At 44.6% G+C, this 21,700-nt stretch overlaps 1 protein-coding gene across 3 annotated transcripts in view; it reads left to right on the top strand.

The window, feature by feature from the left end:
* The first annotated feature begins 1,331 nt into the window (after positions 1–1,331).
* Positions 1,332–21,700, top strand: part of adcy9 (adenylate cyclase 9) — a 38,438-nt gene continuing 18,069 nt past the window's right edge. For 2 of the 3 annotated variants that reach the window (XM_070855127.1, XM_070855111.1), the window contains exon 1: positions 1,332–3,748. In XM_070855127.1, coding sequence (XP_070711228.1) covers positions 1,855–3,748 — 1,894 coding nt within the window. In that variant the 5' untranslated portion in view covers positions 1,332–1,854. The remainder of the gene's footprint in view (positions 3,749–21,700) is intronic. The other variant, XM_070855119.1, reaches the window with a different exon arrangement.

Below are 21,700 nucleotides of genomic sequence, written 5' to 3'. Positions count from 1 at the left end.
AACCAGAGACTCCTAACTGGGTCTCTCCTCTTCAAACGCAGGAAATACGGCCTGGGAAAAAAAAAAAAAAAAAAAGTTTGGGAGCTTTTGGAAACTAGAGGGGGCCTGTCGCTGACTCTTTTTTTTTTTTTTTTTTTTTTTTTTTTTGCACGCGTTTTACGACGTGAGTTAGTTTAGGTGTTGCGTATTTTCTGTTATTCCGCAGAAGTAATTGAAGAAAAGCATTCAAATGTTACACGCCGTCGGTGTTGTTATTGCAAGAGTTTTGATCATCACTATTTATAGACCAGCCTGTTCCGACCGAGGCTGTTCCTCATAGCTGTATATTTTGCCAACTGCGCGCAACAAGTTGCAGACACTCCCAGCAGAGGCGAACCTACACTAATTTGGGCCAGCGGATGGTATTTTCTGCGCCTCTCTTTTCGGATTACGCCTCTTTGAATAGCGCATACCCCTCCCCGACCCCCTCTTTGGAAGGCAGAGGGGGAATAAACGGTGGAGATCCGGAGAGGGAGTTCAGGAAAGGACGGGGCTGGATCCGTGGGAATAGGCCTGCCTGTCAGGCCTCCTATGATCTGGATCTTGGACTGGACAGAGCTCCAAAATAACTCGGTCTGGAATATTTTTAAGGGCCCGCTGGAATAAGGATGCAAGGAGAACGTAAAGGGACAAGAAATGCAAATCCTTAGCACACTGAGCCATGCATGAGGAGGAATGTAGAGGAAGGTAAAGCCGCCTTAATCACAGATCGCCCACTTTTTTAATTTAACAGAATTAACAGTTCGACCACATTTTAATCCGGCTTTCATTTAAAAAAAAAAAAAAAAAAAGTAAAACATTAATCTAAAGTAAACTACTTTGTGTAAAACGAGAAAATAGGGCATTTGAAGCGAGGACTGAGGATAATTACTACATTTATATTCTTGAAAATATTTGCTTTATGGTTATTATTTTATCACAACCAGCTGATCACAACGACAAGATCTTGGGGGTGTTTTTAAGAGGGGGGAGGACGTGTAAATGGGCCATTTGTCACGCGTGTTGAGGAGATAAGAGGGACAGTGTAACTTTTGTAGCCACTTGCTGTGCACAACGCCAACTGTTGACAGCCTCTAATCTGCATCTGCTCACACAATGAAGCCCTGGACATGAGCGCTGTTTTTTTCCACGCAAACAACGTTATTGCGGATTGGGAATGAAGAAAAACCTGGACATCTTCCCCGCCGCTGTGTGACTTTGTAATGTCAGCAGGATCGAAATATTGCGCACATCCAGAGGAGGTCATTTCCAGTCATGTAACGTCAGGACTGACTTGATGAAGGCATAAAAAAACCAAAAAAAACCCGTTGCATCACTAACCAGTCCTTTCCCAGAAGGATGTTCAATTCAGGAGGCAGAAAGAGTGATGACAGTGTTTTTACCGCAGCTGGAGAGAAAGCCGGGCTCAAACCCAGAGCCTCTTTGGAGACGGATACATGTAATGTGAGTACTGACGCAAACCCGGGGTCGGATAATGAACTGCTCAAGAAACTGGAACGCGCGTCTTGTGTGAGTGAGTGTGCAGGCTGCTGTGTGCGTAGCAAAGACGTCTGTGCCGTGCTCACCATTCATGCAGTGTGATTATTCCAACAAACACCTTTGCGCTCTCTCTCTCTCTCTCTCCCCCCCTCCCTCCCTCTCTGTCTGCCTGCCTGTCACCCTCTCGCCGCCGCCTCCTCCTCGCTCCTCTCCGTGCCACATGTGCACACTCGGCGCCCACGCACCGTAGTCTAATTGCCTGAGTGCCATCAGAGGATATTATTAATATTTAACACCTCTCCCGCATCCCCTCGTTTCCTCGTCCCACCAGTCAATATGGCCACTCTGCAACATCACCGGCAGCTTCTCATGCATGGCACGGAAGTGAGCTGCGACTCCAGCGGGGATGGCGCCGTGACCGTGCGGATTACCAACAGCGCGCCACACGTGCATCAACATGAGCCACTGAGGGCTGCCAGCAGTGGAGCAGGAGGCGCTGGAGGCTATGGGGCTGTGAGTAAAATGAACCCTAACCTCCACAAATACAGTATCTCCTCCAGCTGCAGCTCGGCAGACTCCAGACCGGCTGCGACCTCCCCTTCCCGGGTGATTCGGAAGGCACCGCCGCTGTTTGAACGCTCTGCTGCCCAGTGCTGGGACCCCAAGTTCGACTCCCCCATCCTGGAAGAGCGGTGCCAAGAGAGGTGCTTTCCTCAGACACAGCGGCGCTTCCGTTATGTTCTGTTCTACCTGGCGGTGGCAGCTGTACTCTGGGGGGTTTACTTTGGGGTCAACAGTGACCGCTGCAACCCCATGACCTTTCTAGCCCCCACGGCCTCCTTTTTAGTCATCCTAGCGCTCCTCTTTTTGTTCACCTTAACCCAGCCCTACACATGGCTGTACAACCAGACCTCCTTGTTCCTGATCGCGGTCACCTTCGCCATCACCTTAGCTCCACAGATACAGACTGCTGGCTACACTGAGTTGGAGTGGGCTGGTGGTGGGAATGCCTCGTATCTCTCGCCAGACAAAGTAGCACCACCTCCAACCCCTTGCATCTCCCCCGTGGGCACCTTCTCCCTGTGCATGGAGGTTTTGTTGTTGCTATACAGCGTCCTCCATGTCCGCCTGTATGCCTCGGTGATGCTGGGGCTCCTGTATTCTATATTATTTGAGGCATTAGAATGGCTACCATTGCTTCAAAGGAGTTATGACACCACCGGATGGGGGACGGGGTTAGTGGGTGCAGGTTCAGATTGGGAAGGAGACACCCTCCGCTGGTTGGGCCCGGCCAAAGCTCTGCTCCACTTGTGTGCTCATGTCATTGGCATTCACCTGTTCATTATGTCGGAGGTGCGTTCCCGCAGCACTTTCCTCAAAGTGGGCCAGGCTATAATGCATGGCAAAGACTTGGAGGTGGAGAAGGCCTTGAAGGAGCGCATGATCCACTCAGTCATGCCACGGCGAGTTGCGGATGAGCTGATGAAGCAAGGTGATGACGAGGGCGGTGGTGAGAACTCTGGCAAGCGTTATTCCTCTGGTGCCTGCTCTGCCTCCGCCGTCTCCGTTGGTGGTGGAGGAAGCAGTGGAGCTTCACAAGCCCAAAGTGCCACAAACCCCAAGAATCACGCTCACAACAATCACAAACGCAAGAAGACCTCCATCCCTCGCGGACAGATAATCTTCCGGCCGTTCAACATGAAGCGCATGGAGCCTGTCAGCATCCTCTTTGCGGACATTGTGGGTTTCACCAAAATGTCTGCTAACAAGTCAGCGCCAGCCTTGGTGGGCCTTCTCAATGATCTGTTTGGACGTTTCGACCGGCTCTGTGAACTAACCTGTTGTGAGAAGATCAGCACTCTGGGAGACTGCTACTACTGTGTAGCTGGCTGCCCCGAGCCCAGGCCTGATCACGCCTACTGCTGTGTAGAGATGGGCTTGGGTATGATCCAGGCCATCGAGCAGTTCTGCCAGGAGACATGCGAGACCGTCAGCATGCGAGTCGGGGTCCATACGGGAACTGTCCTGTGTGGCATCCTGGGAATGAAGCGCTTCAAGTTCGATGTATGGTCAAATGATGTCAATCTGGCTAACCTGATGGAGCAGCTGGGCGTGGCAGGCAAGGTCCACCTGTCAGAAGCTACCGCTCGATTCCTGGACGACCATTACCAGAGGGAGGATGGGCGGGTGGCGGAGAGAGCTGGACAGAGTGTGGTGGAGAAACTGAAGGGTAAGTGGCTCTTCACCTTTAACTGAGTTCTCTACATAATGTGAGATTTAGAGTGCTGAAGATCAGTATTTATTTATGGCAATTCAAGAGGGGATGGCATTGAACACAGGTTCTATGAATTTTTTCAAAATTTGCAATTAAAAAATGCCTTAAAGTGTCTTAAACGTTCATTGACGTTATGATAAAATGCTTAACTGTGAAGCAAAGGTTAGACATATCGAGGAAGAGATTACATTTGAATGAAGTCCTACTTGTGTAGGAGAAAGGTTGAAAGTCTACATTGTCTGAACTTGTGCACTTTAGCACTTGGTCATTAGGGTTGAGTGGGGTCACTGCGTGCCAAGACGGCACTAAAATATGCTATCTGACCAGTTAGTCCTGTTGAAACAGTCTACCAACAGTAGCACGAGATCAGGCTACAAGATTAAGAGATTAGAGCACCTGGAGATGTTATCAATTGGATATGATTCAACAATCAGTTGCAATTAATTCATACCAAAGGTCATTTGTCACAACCTGTAGAGTCAGAAATCACTAAACTAATTTAAGTCATGTAAGATCTGTGACCTAAAGAGCTGTCAGCATGCCAATGCCATTTTGTTGCTCAAGGACATACATTACCCTCTCTGTGATGACCCCGTGCTATCCGTGGTTTTGTGCGAATTTGTATAAATAATAAATGTGTTATTTTGGAGTAGCACTCAGATTTAGATTACAGATATTTTTGGAGCTTCATATTTGAATGAGAGTGGCTTGTGTCATTGAGATTAAAGCTTTAATCTCCAAATACAACAAATGGATTTGAAATCCTTGCTACAGACAAATGTTGACAACTTGCATGTCACTACTAATGGATACTTATGGCACAAGTATACATGTGGCATGTACAGCAGAGAAGACATGTGACTGTGACTCACACATAAGACTGATGCATTTGATCATATAGATGAAGTCAAGGTCAGTTTTGCTACACAGATGAGGTCTTCTCTTGGATTAAATACAGGTTTGAACCACACAAAAATGTGTTTACGTCAGTTGAAAGCGTCTATCCTCCACGGGCTGTTTTTCCTCTATCGGAGAGCTGTCACTCAGTGCAAGGTTTGGTTTATATCTCTGACTGTGTTTGCGGCTTGTTGTTGTGGTTGGCCAGAACATTTGGGCCAGAGATTGCAGTTGATAAGATGAGGGCTGACCAGCTTTACTCTTTTGAGGCCAGTATTGTACTGGATTTCATTGGATTAAACAGGCCTTCATCATATTGTGCCCACCACTTCTAGGAGGAAATAGTGATGGGAGAGTGCGGAGATGAGACAGAGATGAGACAGACACCAGACAGACGGTGAAAGATGTGGAAAGAAATCTGACTTGAATGTCTGCAACTTGTCCAGCATCCTCCGCTCATATTTAGTGCACACACACACACACACACACACACATAGAGTCAGTCTGCCTCAGCACTCAGCGGACAGCAGCATCAATGGAACTAATCTCTCCAGCAGGGGATTCCTCTTGGGCCGTCTAATCTCAGGTCTCTTGCAAACAGGGACTGTCTGTTCTATTGTCAGGCCTTATGTCAGAGAGTATTCACACTTGGCTCTAAATGGTGCCATCACTCTCTGTTTCCAGACTGGCGAACAGTAACGGAGTGAGATATTGACATGCAGCTTTCGTCGAGGGAGAGAAAAGGGGAGAATGGCATCTAGTTTCTCGCTGAAACAGAGACCCACAGTTTCCTGCTCAGAGAAAGAGATGACCTTAACAGTTTGCTTCTTTAGCAGAGAGACAGAGGGTTTGACACAGTCTTTTTTCTGTAGAGAAATGGACACAGTTTCATTTTGAGAGAAAAACAACATACCACTTCTTGTTGAGAGAAATAAATTGTCAGAATCACACACTGTGTGATGTAACTACCGCTTTGTGTAGGAGACAAGAGAGACTGGAGAGATTTGTGGAAACGAGTTGGAGAGACGAAATGAATGAACAAATCAGAGATTCGTCACACCACCAGAATACCTGGAGTTTTATAAGACGTCTTTCCCTCTGAAGACAAAATCCATTCTCTTTGCAGTTTGTAAATGGTCATAATCAATTTGCCAAATTCAAACTCAGCTCTTCTTCTTTTCTGTTGTTTCCCATTGTCTTCTGTTTCATTCAAAACACACAAAAACAGTCAGTACCCAGTGAGTAATTAGGTTTGAAAAAAAGCAGTTGATAATCAACAATGCACTTGCAGTTAGCAAACAGTTAGCAAATTCTGATTTTATAAATAAGTGTTTCTTTCACCTGTCTGACACCTTCACTATCCTTCTTCTTTTTTCATTCTTTACACCATCTTTTATTCTGAAGTATTATCATGATTGGTGAAGTAAATAATTTGGTGCGTTTCTTTGTCCCCGCCTCCCTCTATCTGTCTTTCTATGCCTTCTCCCTCTGTCTCTGTCTCTTTTCCTTTCATCCTCGGTGTGCTATCACATTCATTGCCTCAGTCTCTCACCTGTCACCCAGGCCTGTACATGTGGGCTGTTGTGTAACACAGCTTTAGTGATGTCTGTGTGTCCTTAGTCAAAGGCTTTGCTATAGATCCCCCAGCTGGCAAACTTTCAGCCATTCTCTTTCTTTTAGTTCCTAAATACCCATCACCTCGCTCTTCTTTTAACAACAACAACTAAGCAAACCAAGCTCTGACTATGAATTCAGCATGCTCGTAAGATGCTGTATCTGACGGATCTATATAATGGATTGTGAGGGATGATGCAGCAGCAAAGGGTCTCCCATCACAGTGCAGTGCATGCAACATCGACTTTGTCAAGACTACTGTAAGTGCCAGTTCTCACACATCTGCTTTATGCAAGATTTCATGAAAGGTGCATTGATGAGTCATACCTCCATTGACAAATGCATCAACTATGCAGGTATGCAGTGAGACGATTTAAATACTAGGAAAAATAAACAAATTTTCATGCTTCACAGCACTTCAAAGGAAGATAAGAAGTTTAAGCTAGTTAAAGCATGAAAATCTGTGAAAACTCATGAAAAGTATACAAGCACTGTGTAGTGATATGTCAGATCCACTTTGACGGTGTGTAGCTGTTTCATAGAATTAAAAGATTACGACGCCATTCCTCTCAAATGTAAAAAGGTAAACCAAAAATGAAAAGTTACAGTCGATCATCAGTTGAACTCATCAGGCTGTACTCATGCCTTCAGACAAGCACAGGAGCAAAGTTTGATCATCAGCAAACATGTCTACACCATAACATATTTGCAATTAAAATTCATTGGATGTTTTTTGAATTGATTAGCATTGAGTGAATTATTATTATCATTACCATTCTTACTGAAAAGGCGATCTTTACTGTAGATGGCAGCAGGTAAGCAGATATTTTACAGGTATTTCAGGATGTCCAAAGCTTGTTCTTGTGAATTGACAGTTTATTTTGAACATTTATTATCTAACATTCCCATGTTTCGCCATATTTGGGAAATTGCAATACATTTTGAAATTTCACTGAGGCCCATTTTCTAAAATAACGTCACCACACCAGTTTTAGAAATTACCAAATCTATCGTCTCATTAGATACACTGGCAACAGTGGGTGGTTTAAAATGTGCCCCAATGAGTCGCTAGAATTGTTTAAAAAGTCACTATAGGGGTCTTATAGTCAACAAAGTACACAATCACATTGCGTCATTGTACACATCTGCATAGCTCTCAGTTCCTTGGCAATGCTAGCGCGTCAACAACAATGGCAGGCTCTGTTTTCTCTTAACAAATGTAACACTGGCATCCAATCACCACTGGTCCAAAACAGTAGTGTCATCCTAACTGCTATCCGTGCTGATTACATTAGTTCCCTAACACGTTTTTCTTATTAACACTGAAGGTAGGTCACAAAGATCCCACTCCCATCCCCTGACATAAGCCTTGTGGGTTAGACCAGCTAAGACCAGCGAAGTGGTGGTACCACTCTGGAACCAGTTTTCCCGGTTGATAGTCGGTTCCTTTGCTGTCGAAACACAAAGACCTGATTTGAGATTAGACGCCGTCTCCAAACCGGCCTTCTAACTGCCGCGGTAGAAAAGGGTACCAGTGAGGGCCGCTCACTGTCTGTTAAAGCCATAGATGATAACCCAGTGGTCGTCACACCGTACTCTTGCCTACTCTTCCTACATCCTCTCCGTTTCTGCAGTCTGTGTTCATTGTTCAATTTATGTGTAAGTGGGTTTTTTTAAAGACGCGTTCAGTAACTTTTCATGAAAGCACATTAGGACTAAGTTTCTCCCACATCTGCACACTGTATTTCTTCCCCGTCTGTCTCTGATTGTCTCATGAGAATACTGTTCTCAGTTCCCACTTTGTTGTTTATGGTGTCACTTTTTTCACATCCTACTCCCATTTATATCCAGAGTAGCACTATGATTTTCACACCCTCCATTTTTCTGCTTTGCCTCGTACTTAAAATTTACTCTTACTTGTCATTGATCGCTACCAGTTCCTCTGCTTGATTGCTCGGGTCTTGTCCGTCCTTTCCCATCTAGTCCTGCTCTGTTTCTTGCACACAAACACACTAGTATTTCACTGCAGGTGTTGAGGACTGCAGTTTTCTGCCCTGGGTTTTTGTTTAGCTGGTCATTATATCCTGCCTCTATCTGCTGTGTTAATACCTTTTTAGGCTCCCCTTGTTGAGCGTTGTAGCTTGGGGAAATGAGGTCGTGGAGTTTTCGGGCGTGTGTGTGTCTGTGTGTGTCTGTGTGTGTTTGTGCATTACACTGCCTAGATTTTTAGTTTACAGTGTGGTACAGCAGCATGTTGTATATTTGCAGACTCAAAGTTTGGACCTTGAACTGTTTCAGTGGCACTGACACCTTGTCAGTTTCAATCTGTGTGAGTTTGGAGGTACTGGCTGTGTGTGTATGTGTGTGTGTGTGTGTGTGTGTGTGCATACTTGTGCGTATGGCGTATGATGCGTATAGGTGCTTGGCGTGTGTCTTTTTCTTCTTGTGTCTGTACACCCATGTCTACAAATAAGCCCATCCTCCCAGTGCAGTGTGTTGCAGTGGGAAGTCTGTGCCCTCAGGCTGGTTAGTCTGTGCTAAATCAAACGTGTCACCTAAATATGCAGCGGCAAATGGCAGATCCTTAACCATAAGCAGGCCAGCCCCAGTGGGTTATGGGCTTTTCTATTCTTCACTTTATGATAGGCCTTATCCTCTGTTTTCTGGTAATGGTAACATTTGAACTGTCTCTTGGGGAAATATCTGACTTTCATACCACCTCCAACGACATTCCTGTTGCTCTATAGTATTTGTGAATAATTTTGTTGTATTTGTTTTCCGTTACATATGGCAATATACTTGTAATATACTGCCAATAGTGTTCTTAGTTGGCAAAAGCTTCTCTGCAGATTGAATCCCCTCTTTCGTCTTGTTTTCAGCTGTTGAGTCGTGGAATTTCCACATCTAGATCACTATAATCCGCTATCAGTAGTTCATTGACCCACGGCTGACCTTACTGCCAAATTTCATGGAAATACATTCATGAGTTTGTGTGAAATTCTGCTGAGACTGGAACTTTGAAACTAACAGGTCAAGACAAGCTGTAACTTCTCTGATGGTGAAGTTTTCCTGGCTCATTGATGTCATGTAATGTTTACAGTTTGTATTCCAGCCGTCTTTTCTGTGTAGTTTTTCACCAGCGCTGCCCCACTTTAAATTGTTCATAACAGGCGTTGGCAAGGCATGAGACACAGAGACATAAAGACATAAAGGTATTAAGGAAGGTCAAGATATGAAATGTCAAGAAGAAGGCATTTTGACATGTCACAAAACCCTAATGACATTAAATGAAAATAATAATTAATACATTAAAATGTTTTGACAGATTTCTTTACTCCTCCGTTGCTACAGTTTAAAACCTTGCACGAGATCGCCTTGACAGCAGTAGAGGAGAAAGAAAAGAGTAGTTCATGTTTACTCCAAAGTTTCTCAGTTGTTTTCCAGTAGATTCAAATTTTATTGCATGGCAAGACGAAAAAGGTGAGCGCTAAAGAGACAGATATCAGTAACTTTGCCCTCTCCTTATCAGAGCTTCACCTTTCGATGAGGCCTGCTGTGCTGCATTGGACTGTCAGACACTGTGTGTGTGTGTGTGTGTGTTTTATAATAAAGATAAGACACCCAGGACATAAAACAAAATGACTGATCAATGTCTTTGTGCCTTCTGCCTACACAGATGCATGTGTTTATCCACAGATTTTTCACTGGGCAGTGAGTTCAATGGGTAGAAACAGATTTAGGCCTTTTAATCGGTAGTGCTTTTTTTTTTCTCCTCCTCTGCTTTTGTTGTGCCTCATCCTACACGGTCACACACCCCCTCTTCAGCATGTCCACTCTTTTCTTCATGTGCATACGGCACATCTTCCCTCCCCCTGTGTATCTGTGTTTGCATAAAGTTGAGAGGAGACAGTTGTCCTGACCCAACATGGTGTTGTCTCGGCTCTGCGACTCTTACCTTGGTTTTCAGCAATGCTGTCACTACAAGGTTCAAAGGGCAACTGTAATTGCTTGACTAGGTGGTCTTGCAAGCGTGTCTCTGTCTGCCTCTGTCTGCCTCTGACTGTCGTTGTGTTTGATAACAAAATGAAAAGAAAAATGCTGTGCTATAACGGGAGCTGAACATGTTAAAGCACACAGGAAGGACACAGAAAAGAGGAGACAAAAAGGGACCTCTGATGTGGGATCAAACATTGTGATAAGCTAGATCGCTGTGTCTTTTTTAGCAACATTTTTGTGCAAACTATGTCCCTATCATGCTTACCATTCCTAGTAGGCATTTAAAGAAGACCAGGGTTCACATTTTATCACTCACTAATCTTGTTCAAACTGTGTGACTTGATGGTGGAAAGCAATTTGTGTAGCCGGTTAAATTCCTTTTCACCAATATCCATGACCGCAGCAGTTTTTTGCTCCTTGTGATTCTGTAGCAGCTGAGAAAAAACTTGACGGTTCAGCACAGACGGACTTATATACAGGGAAAACACTGCGATCAGTAAAAATGTGAGTTTCTTTATGTGAAGCTCTTTTCTGTGTTTGTTCAGTCAGGGTAGCTGTTGCCGCTTGTACTAACTGCAAAGTTGTTCGTCATTTGTTGCACCCAAGAGCAGTTTTGTCCTGTGAAAGACTCAACAGACAAAAAAGTTGATGTTTTAAATCTGTTGTTTATTTTTACAGAGGCATTGCACATTTAACGCCACTCCATATGTGCCTGTTTTTGCCAAAAGGCTTATTTTCTGTTCTCTTGCCATGGCCAGATGTTAAATTAGCCATCACAACAAATGATGGACTGGGTACAGATTTAATCTATATTTTATTCTGTATTATGCCTGTCATCAAACAATTATTAACATTACAGCATTGCTTGGTTTTAGTTGGCTCCTTCTATATTTGACCACACATACTGTCAATAGAAAAAGACAGCTGGTAACACACACATATACTGAAAGAAAATAGCACCTAGCTGACATAAATAAAAGAAGTTGTGATATGTGCTTTTCTGTCTGACTTTCCAGCACTGCACATACACACATGCTGCACAGGAGTAGACCTACAATTACTTACATGATGTGTAAGTATTAGGTACATCCTTATTCCATTATCATTGATGCAGTGTGCGTGTGTGTGTTCCTGAGAGAGAAAGGATGATCTGACATTAAATCATAATTTAACACTGACAGCCAGTAGCTAATGAACCAGCTGAGAATGAGGGGAGGCCAGAGGCACTGATATCAGGAGCTTTCTTCTCTCTCTCCTAATCTTCCGCTGCATCTCTCACCCTCTATCTCAATAAACCTGTAATAACCCTTTCTGTCATCCTCGGCATCCTCTCTCTCTCTCTCTCCCCTCACAACCGTCTTTGAGTCAGTCACTTGACATATTTTACTGGGAGTTTGTCATTCCCATCGCTGAAGAATGTGTTGAGTCGGATGTGTGCGTGTGTCTGTGTGTGTGTGTGTGTGTGTTCAGTGTTGATAAAAGTGCCCAACCCTTGTCCTAGGCTGATTGCATTTGTAGTGTGCATAGAGACAGAAACATGCACCTAATCTTTGACCAGTCTTTCCTGGCAGTTTGCTGTTCATGCAATAAAACCTTTCTATTTTTGGCACAAGTCTGAGTTAATTTCTGTAATCAACTAAATCACATGACAGATGAGTCATCTGCTCTTACTTTATTCAATTGTTTTTACAGGTCTGTCCAGTCTTTTCATCGTGTGTGTGTGTGTGTGTGTGTGTGTGTGTGTGAGATAGAAACCAAAGCATGCACATGCTTGCTGGAGTGTTCAACAAGTGCAGCACTTGTGTGCGTTTGCCTGTATTTAACAAACACTAAAGCATTATCTCATAATGAAACCATGAAATGAATCACAGGAATCTGACTTGTTACAGATGGATTCACTCATTATTTGGCCTCTGTTTAACAAGGTGACTTGCATTTTCTTCACTGATGCCACCCTGCAGTTGTGTGTTTTTTTTGTTTGTTTGTTTTTTTACCCTGGCAGTGAAATGTATGGCTTAAGATACCAGGCAAATATTTCAGCATTATATTGATAAATCTGGCTAAGATAAACACTCAAGTTGTGTGAAAATCCAGTAAAAATCCAATGCTATATCAGCATGGGATGTTGAACTCTGCCTTGGCATCCACGTTGCAGGGCAATTAAATATTGGACAGTCTTGATAAGGCACTTCCTGCGGACCAAGGCCCATCCGACACACCTGTCACTGTTATTAATTGACCAGCTCATACAGAATGCATGAGTGTCTGAACAGCATTGGTGTGTGTGTGTGTGTGTGTGTGTGTGTGTGTGTGTGTGTGTGTGTGTGTGTGTCTGTGTGTGTGTGTCAAAGTTGGGTCATGGCTTCTTGAGTTCGCACACTCGCACACTGCTACAGAAATACACACTGTATTTCTGTAGCACATGAATACTTCCCATGTACCTGCGTGTTATTCTGTATTTTGCGTGTAATAAAACAACTGTTTAAAATTCCAATTTTGCGACAGTTGTATGTGCCAGTGTGGCAACGGCAGCTGGTCCTCTCTAGTGCCCTGTGTGTTTGAGTCTGTGTCTGTGTCTGTGTGTGTCTGTGTGTGTCTGTGTGTGCCAAGTACAGTACGCTGGAGTGGTGCTGTGTTAAACGGCTGTTGTGAATAATAGATACAGAGCGTGGCCTCAAGCCTGTTAAAAAATCCATGAGCTTCCTTTGCACTGGTTTCTATAGCTGAAGTGCTCATAAGAGAGAGAACGAGAGTTTATAGCCTGTGTGAGGAGAAGTAAGGATGAGATCTGGGCAATCACAAACCTGATATGTCTTAAGAAAAGAAAGTGTGACAAACACTGATGTGTTTCCCAGCATGCACTTGCTTCACGATTTTGTAAATGGGGGAATTACTGCAGAGGGATAGTGAGAGAAAGAGAGTTAGTGTCACCAATTAAGGAAAATCGGGAGTTGCACACCTGACTGACATTACTGCTCTCATTATTTCTTGTGATGTTATTGCATGCTGGTCAGTTGAGGCTACTTTTAGTGCAGAAATCAGCATCCCTGCCACTGCTTTGATGGATTCCTCCCTGAAGTGCTGAATGTTGGTGCAAAGTAGTGAGACTAGAGATTTGCCCTTTTTTTTGTGACAGAAGCTTTTAATGTGTTGAAATTTGTATTTTTGAACTCCATTATTTAAAAAAAAATATACACCACCGAAAACAAAATGAAAATATTAATATTAAAAGATGCTTCTATATTTTCAGATGCAGAATTTGGACATGAAATATGTGTGTCTAAAAATGTAAGCTCTGGCCTTCAAAAACCTGCATCAGTCAAGTCATACCATAAACAGCATGTAGAGAGCTGTTCCCTGGTGGTCTGCGGAAAGAGAGACTTGTTTGACATCAGAGGGAAGAACAGAAGAGGGAGAGAGAGACGAAGGCAGAAGAACTAGCATATTTTCTGGTCATGACCCTTTCCCAAGGATTTCCCACAGTCTAGCTTAGGGCAGTGGGGGGCGGGGTGTGTGTTTGTGTGTGTGTGTGTGTGTGTGTGTGGCTGAAGAGGGGCATTGTAAACCCATGGCACACAGCAGAATGAATCACCCCAATGAACGACTGTGTGACTCAAATGAGACCATGCGATTTAAGTGCATTTGTGCACCTCTAAAAATATATCATATGAAGTTCTTATAAGGATAATAAACATGCTCACATCTCACATTTCACGAGCGGATAACTAACTTTTACTCTTTTTATGGTCTTGCGATCTAAAAGACTTTGGGTTAAGATAGTTCAGCATTGCTGAGACCCTGATCTGATCGTTTTGGTCCATGGACAGTCTGCTCACAGTAAATGCTTGAGTGTTTAACCTCACTACCCATGGCGTGTCGCCGGACTTCCACTCCTTACCTGGCTGTTGCTACCTGCTGGCTACAACCTCCATCCGTCAATCATGTGGATCAACGGACTGGCTGTCTGGTGTGTCCTCGTTTGGATTGTCCTATCCACTATACTAGGACCATCGTCAGCCCTTCTCCAATTCACCGCTGCTGAGCTCCTCCAGCTGCGTTTCCACCTGTATGATCCACCGCCGGTACTGCACCTCTTTCCGGACATCGTCCCCCCCCTGTCGGAAATATATCCACCGCGGGTCCCCCCGGAGCACCCACATCAACGACTCCTCGGCCATCAACTCCATCTGGTCCACAACTCGACGTCCGTGGAGAAAACCCAGCAGGAAAGTGAACCTAGCCAGGTCAGCTAGCCGTGTCACCACCTCCGATCGCAGCGACGTCAGTTTCGGATTATTCAACATCCGCTCGCTCACGGGCAAAGGACTTCTCCTCCGGGACCTCCTCCTCGACCGTAAACTGGATTTTTTGTGCTTGACAGAGTCATGGCAGCAACCAAACGACTTTTCCCAGCTAAATGAGTCCACACCACCTGGGTTTGTTTACACCTGTCAGCCCCGCCTCACCAGTCGAGGAGGAGGTCTCGCGATAATTCACTGCGAGAAATGGAAGGTCTCTGTTCTCCGTTCCAACATTCAACTCATTTGAATCATTGGTCCTACAGGTGAACGGACCAACACCAACTGTAATTGCCACTGTTTATCGTCCACCCAAACACAACAAGGATTTTATTGATGAACTCTCCTCCCTTCTCACTCTCCTCTGCCCTCTCTCTCCTAATGTTATTGTGCTCAGTGATTTTAATATACACATGGACAACATGAATCACATACTCACTATAGATTTCAAATCATGCCTGGACAGTTTGGGCTTTCAGCAACACATACATTTCCCCACCCATTCTAAAGGTCATATCCTTGATCTGGTGTGCTGCTCTGGTGTCTCTCCTTTTAATTGCTCATCAACTCATCTCCCCATCTCTGACCATATGTTCATATCATTCAATATGAATCTGACCATGTCCAAAACTAAACCGACATGTATGATTTCATTTCGTAACATCAAGGACATTGATCTAACAACTCTCACCACTTCCATTGAGTCACTCCCGAGCACTGCCTCCCCATCTACTTCAGATGAACTGGTTTCCCACTACAACAATAGTCTCCACTCTCTGTTGACTTCACTTGCCCCCCTAAAAACCTGGACTGTGTCATTCACCCACTCTGCACCTTGGTTTACACCCCAACTCCGCCTTCTCAAAGCCAAAGGACGACAACTGGAACGACTCTACAATAAAACTGGTCTAACTGTTCATAAGGACATGTATCACCATCACATCCTCCGCTACAAGGACTCAATTAACACAGCCAAATCACAATACTACGCAGGTCTCATCAGTGCTGGTGATGGCAACACTCGGACTCTGTTTTCATTAATCAACAACTCCCTCCACCCTCCGGACTATTTTCTCCCACACTTCTACTCTGTTGAACACTGTAATGCGCTCATGAACTTTTTCAATGCAAAAATTGACAATATCCACCGCAAACTGGCCTCTCACATCCCCTACAATTCTCTCCCTCCTGTTCCCCAAACTCCCTCCTCCCAGACACTCAAGTTTCCACCTTCCTTCTGCTGCTGCAATAACTGAACTCATCAGAAAATCTAAACCATCCACCTGTCAACTCGACCCCTTCCCGACACCTCTCATCAAAGCCTGTCTCCCCTCCCTTTCACCTCATCACCACCATCATCCACTCCTCCCTCACCTCTGGTTCAGTCCCACCACCTCTCAAATCTGCTGCAGTAACACCGATTCTGAAAAAACCTGGTTCAGACCCTAACAGTTTCAATAACCTTCGTCCAATCTCCAATCTGCCATTCCTCTCCAAAATCCTGGAAAAAACTGTTGCATCTCAAGTCCACTCTCACCTTTCCAATAACAACCTCTATGAACAGTTCCAGTCAGGCTTCCTTCCCCATCACAGCACAGAAACAGCCCTTCTCAAAATCACCAACGACCTTTTAATGACAGCAGATTCTGGACTCTTATCCAGCCTCATCCTCATCCTCCTCGACCTGACTGCAGCTTTTGATACCATCTCCCATTCCGTCCTTCTCCATAGACTGGTTTCCATTGGCTTATCTGGCACCCCAATTGACTGGTTCATATCATATCTCTCTAGCCGTTCCCAATTCATTCAGTTAAAAACATTTTCATCCCAGCCATCTCCCATCCCCTCCGGTGTTCCCCAGGGTTCTGTCCTTGGTCCTATACTCTTCATCATCTATCTTCTCCCCCTTGGCCACATTTTCCGTAAATATAACATTCACTTTCATTGCTATGCAGATGACACCCAGCTCTACCTTTTCACCAAACCCACCTCCTCCCTACCTCCCACCTCCCTCTGTGACTGCCTGCAGGAAATCAACTCCTGGTTCTCCTCCAACTTTCTCAATCTCAACAGTGACAAAACTGAGGTTCTCCTCATTGGTACCAAATCCACCCTCACAAAAGCTAACAGTTTCACCTTCACCATCACCAACTCCTCTGTCTCCCCCTCCCCTCAAGTAAAAAATCTGGGTGTTGTCCTTGACGGCACTCTGTCTTTTCAAACACACATCAATAATGTCACCCGGTCAGCATACTTCCACCTACGTAACATTAATCGCCTCCGTCCTTCCCTCACCCCTGCCAGCACCGCCGTCCTGGTCCACTCTCTGGTCACCTCCCGCCTGGATTATTGCAACTCACTTCTCTCTGGTCTCCCCCTCAAGTCCCTCCATAAACTGCAACTGGTTCAGAATGCTGCAGCCCGGATCTTCACTGGCTCCCGGTCACATACCACATCTCATATAAAGTCCTCCTCCTAACCTTCAAAGCCCTCCATAACCTCGCCCCTCCATACCTGACTGAACTCCTCCACATAAACACACCCAGCCGGACTCTCAGATCATCATCCTCCATCAACCTCACGATCCCTCCTGCCCGTATGACCACCATGGGGTCCAGAGCCTTCAGCCGCTCTGCCCCCCGCCTCTGGAACTCCCTCCCACCGGACATCTGGAACATCAATACATTGACCATCTTTAAATCACACCTCAAAACCCACCTGTTTAAACAAGCCTACTCACTGTAACATCACTCTGCAGATCTCCCCCTTTTTTTAAACTATTTTAACTTTTAACTTGTTTTTTCACTGTTTTGTTTTCTGTGTGTTGTACGGTGTCCTTGAGTGCCTTGAAAGGTGCCTATAAATAAAATGTATTATTATTATTATTATCTGTCACCGTGCAGCATGTGCGTATTTAATAGCATGCACTGTTAGCCTCCCTGCGTGCTTGGAGTTAATATGTGACCGAGTGTGTGCACATGCATGAAACAAAGCGACGTGGTAGTCGTCATTTGGTATCGCCTTTGCAGCAGGACCAAGGTTGGTCATTTCTTGCTCAAGGACTGTCCTCCGCTGCTGAGCGACAGCTTCCCCGAGAGAAACTCAGAGCCTCTGAAGTGAGACACTAAAATGCCTTTTAACAGCTGTGTGTGTGTGTGTGTGTGTTTATCAGAGTGACGCAGTGACAGTCGGAGTGCGTCACTGCTCGTGTCAACCAACTGCACTTCATGTCACACACACACGCACACTTGTAGGACCTTCAGAGGGAAGAGCCATTGATAACAGATGGTGATGAAAAAGGGGGATTTATGTATTGTTTAACCATTTTGCCCTTATTGGGCAGGTGTCATGTTAGTGGAGGAGAGAGGGAAACAACTAATTTTATCAGTGATTTCAAGTCTGCTCATCAGTCGGTTCTCAATCTGTTGTTTTTGAATCCTCATTCTAATTCAAGTCATGTTATTTGACAGAAAGAAACCCAAGTACGTATGAGGCAAAACAACACCTTTACTGTCACAGGATTTTTCCCAAGCCTCATTGTTTCTAATTGTGGACTCTCATGGTCTTTCGTTCAAGTTAGTACCCTGAAGGTGGTGGGACAATGGTCTTGTGTGACCCAAACCATGCAGAACATGTCCACTGATCCACCAGCCCGCCCAGAGATGCTTTATTAAACCCCTGGAGTAAGATTTTTAAAAAGGAGATACAATACAAGAAAAGGAGGAAGGAGAGGGAGCGACTGAGGAACTCCCTGGACTAAAATGATGGCACAAAAGAGGGAAGGGGGGGGTGTGGATGGATGGGAAGGAGGAATGGGAGGGTATTTGAAGGAGGATCGTGTGAGAGCCTCATCCCTTGGTTCCATCAGCGTGTCCAAATATGGAGGCATCTGCTATTGCGCGAGGCCTGTTCTCAAGACCCGCCACTGACCAGGGAGAAAACTGGAGGGCAGGGAAGGGAGGGGGGGGTGTAGAAAAAAAGGAAGGCTGGTGGGAGAAAGTTTAAGTGAAAGGAAGATGGCTGAAAAATGAGAGACAGAGACAGGAGAGACAAGACAGAGTAGCTTGATATAGAGATAGAAAGGTAGTGAGATGCAATGCTTGGCAAGACAAAAGAGAAAAGGTAGACGGCGAAAGTTAGAGTGATAGTTGAGAAGTTGGACAGTTGGAAGGCCAAGTCTGTGAAAAGGGAAAACAAGTTGAAGTCTATTTTTAGTGCTGGAGATGTTTATTTCGTGACTCTTCCGAGCTAAGGATGAAAGTGAAGAATGAGAGAAAAGGTTAGATGAAGCTCAAAGAAAGAAGAGGAAGTTAAACCCCCCCGTCTGCCTTAATTTGTCCTTTTCTGCCTCAGTTTCGAGGTCGGCTTCAGTTGCTTTGGTGCTTAATTGGTTCGATTAAATGTTGCGTGTTAATTCTCCCTCTTTGTCCTCCTTTGTCTTTCACACACATGTTCACTTTCCTGTGTGTGGGACCAGAGGGGAGCCGGCGACCTTTGGGTCACTGGGGATGGTTTTGATCGTGGGGATGGACGCCGCCATAAGGTCAAGGGTCATTTGTCAGGAAATGCAGAGAGTCCAGATTGGGACGGCCCTCTGGGGATTGTCTGAAATGTCAGCTTTAGTCAAACGTTCACCCAGACTCTCGCAGGAGGACTGGGTGTGCATGCATGTGCACTTTTACACATTTATGAGTGGGTATGTGTGTTAACTCGTGTGAGTTTACACATAAGCCTTTTAGAGGAATTGTCTTCCAGGAGTTCTGCGTGGCAGCATGCGTTAGAGGGCGAGAATGTGTGTGTGTGTGTGTATGCATGCAGAGCTGTGCAATCACTCACCTGAATTTTGTTGGTAAGAGCAAGTTTTCATTGTAGGGCTGCAGCTAACACTGATTAACGAATTCATCATTTCATTCTTTCATTTAGTATGATGTCAGCACATGGTGAGAAAGTCCCGTCATGGTCTGCCAGATCCGACAAGAGTAATTTTTAAAGAAATTACATAAATGTTTATGGTAATTGATTATCAAAATCATTTAATCATAATCATAATCATTGTTTCATTGATATGTTTGTATCTTGTTAGTGAATTGGGAGTGTGTTCATAGGAGAGTAACTTTCTGGTGTGTGTGTGTCTATGGTGCGTATGGTCTTTGGGTGTACATGTGGAATGTGACGACTCAGCTACGCTTCCTCTCCATTCAGCCTTCTGTTCATTCATTCATTTATTCATTCATTCCTGCATACGCGTCCTTTACATTTGTTTTTCTGAAAGTGACTGTGCATGTGGTGTGTAAGTGTGTGTGTATGTGTTTGCATCGCAGTGGTATTTTCTAATAAGTGAGGATATGAGGGACAGAGGCGATCACATTGCAGAGCACTACCTTGGATGAGTCACATGCAGGAAATGCCAAGTTTGTGTGTGTGTGTGTGTGTGTGTGTGTGTGTGTGTGTGTGTGTTTGTGTGTGTGTGTGTTCGCTCAGACATATCATCCCTCTAATATGTCTCAGACAGGCAGATGCTGCATATTTCCTGGAAAGGGTTTCTTGTGTGTGAAGGTTTATGCCCTCTTGGAGGATTTGGTTTGTGTGGTCACTGCACATACCTCCACACACACGAACAACCAAATTAGTCTCAACAAACATTACATTAACATTGTGAGGTCATGTTAATTGCAGAGATTCTGCTGTGAAATACCTTGTGCAGATGTTTCTATTTGTATTGCTTTGGGCACTTTGAAACAACACATTTTGAATAAGTTAGAGACAATACCAATGAAATCATGTATGTATGCTTGATCCATCAACAGCGTGAAGGATTGGATTGAGGGTAAGACTGTGCATTGTGCCACTCTGGGTGAATTCAGGGTGCACTGTGTATTTGTAATTAGCTCTGGTAGTGTGTAGGAAGGTGTCTTGTAGATGCATGCGTCTGTGTAACTAGTGTCTGTACCAACAATTTGTCTGCTATGACTTCACATGTGTGACTCATGCCTGTTTCAGACATACATAAATGTGCATTGAAAAATGTGTATCTGACACAAAAAACAACTGGACCTGAGCCTCAACAAACCCTAAAGAAGTTAAGACTTGAATGGAACAGAATACTCACTCAGAATAAGTGACTTCTCATTCAAAATGAATTTGGCTCTTAACATGTACATTCCAGTCTTATTGTCTTATTCTTGTTCACTTCAGCTTTAAAGGGGAATATTCGGTTATTCTACAATGGCATGTGTAAAAGTATAATAAATCTATAATGAAAATCACTGCAGCAGGCTCACTCTGGAGGGGACAATCTTGACCTTGACATCGATGTCCTCAGATCTGCCTGAGGAACTCTTGTGTCTATGTCTGGGTACTGTATGGGCATTTTTTTTTTTGCCGTGATGTTTGTGTGTCTGTGAATATTGTAGTGGTGGTAGCTGTCCTCAGCTGAACCCTCTCAGCTCCAGCCAGCTGGTCTGAATCAATCAATAAAAACCATTGAGCTGCATTTATACTTTAGAGTGCTGGTGTCATTTTCTTTCCCAGAGTGCTGCATTTACAGAGCTTGGAGAAGATCAATACATAAACACAGATGCAGTCGCACGCACACGCATATGCACGCACACACACACGCACATTCGCACGCACACACACTCACACTAGAAAACTCCACAGTGTGTTCAATGACTGGCTGCACAAAACTCAGTAGTTAAGGATTAGTTTTGTTATGCCTTAGAGCTTAGATAAACACACAGAGCACACAGTACATGTGGCACTTTATTGTATATCTAAAAAGTACTTGACACTCATACATTTGCACTCACAAACACATTAACCTACTGTGCACCTGATGGTTGGAAAGCTACAATTTTTCAGTGTCTGTTGTGCGAAAGGCCTGTTTAAGAGCTTAGACCGTGCTGTTGATAAAGTTAGAAAGCTGAAATGGAAGTAGACAAGGAATGTGGGTTATGTGAGGCATGCTAAACTCAGTGACCTTCAAAGTGCTCCCGGTCTCTTCCTCCCCCTCGCCATCTCTTCGCCGTTTGCCACTCTGCTTTTGCTATCTCCTCTCCGTCTGTGTCCTCAACGCGTCAGCATTTTGCCTCTCATGCAGGAC

The sequence above is a fragment of the Pempheris klunzingeri genome, chromosome 3, assembly GCF_042242105.1.
Source record: "Pempheris klunzingeri isolate RE-2024b chromosome 3, fPemKlu1.hap1, whole genome shotgun sequence".
Classification (NCBI taxonomy): Eukaryota; Metazoa; Chordata; class Actinopteri; order Acropomatiformes; family Pempheridae; genus Pempheris; species Pempheris klunzingeri.
The sequence above is the reverse complement of the archived record's forward strand: the minus strand, read 5'-3'. Positions and strand labels throughout refer to the sequence as shown.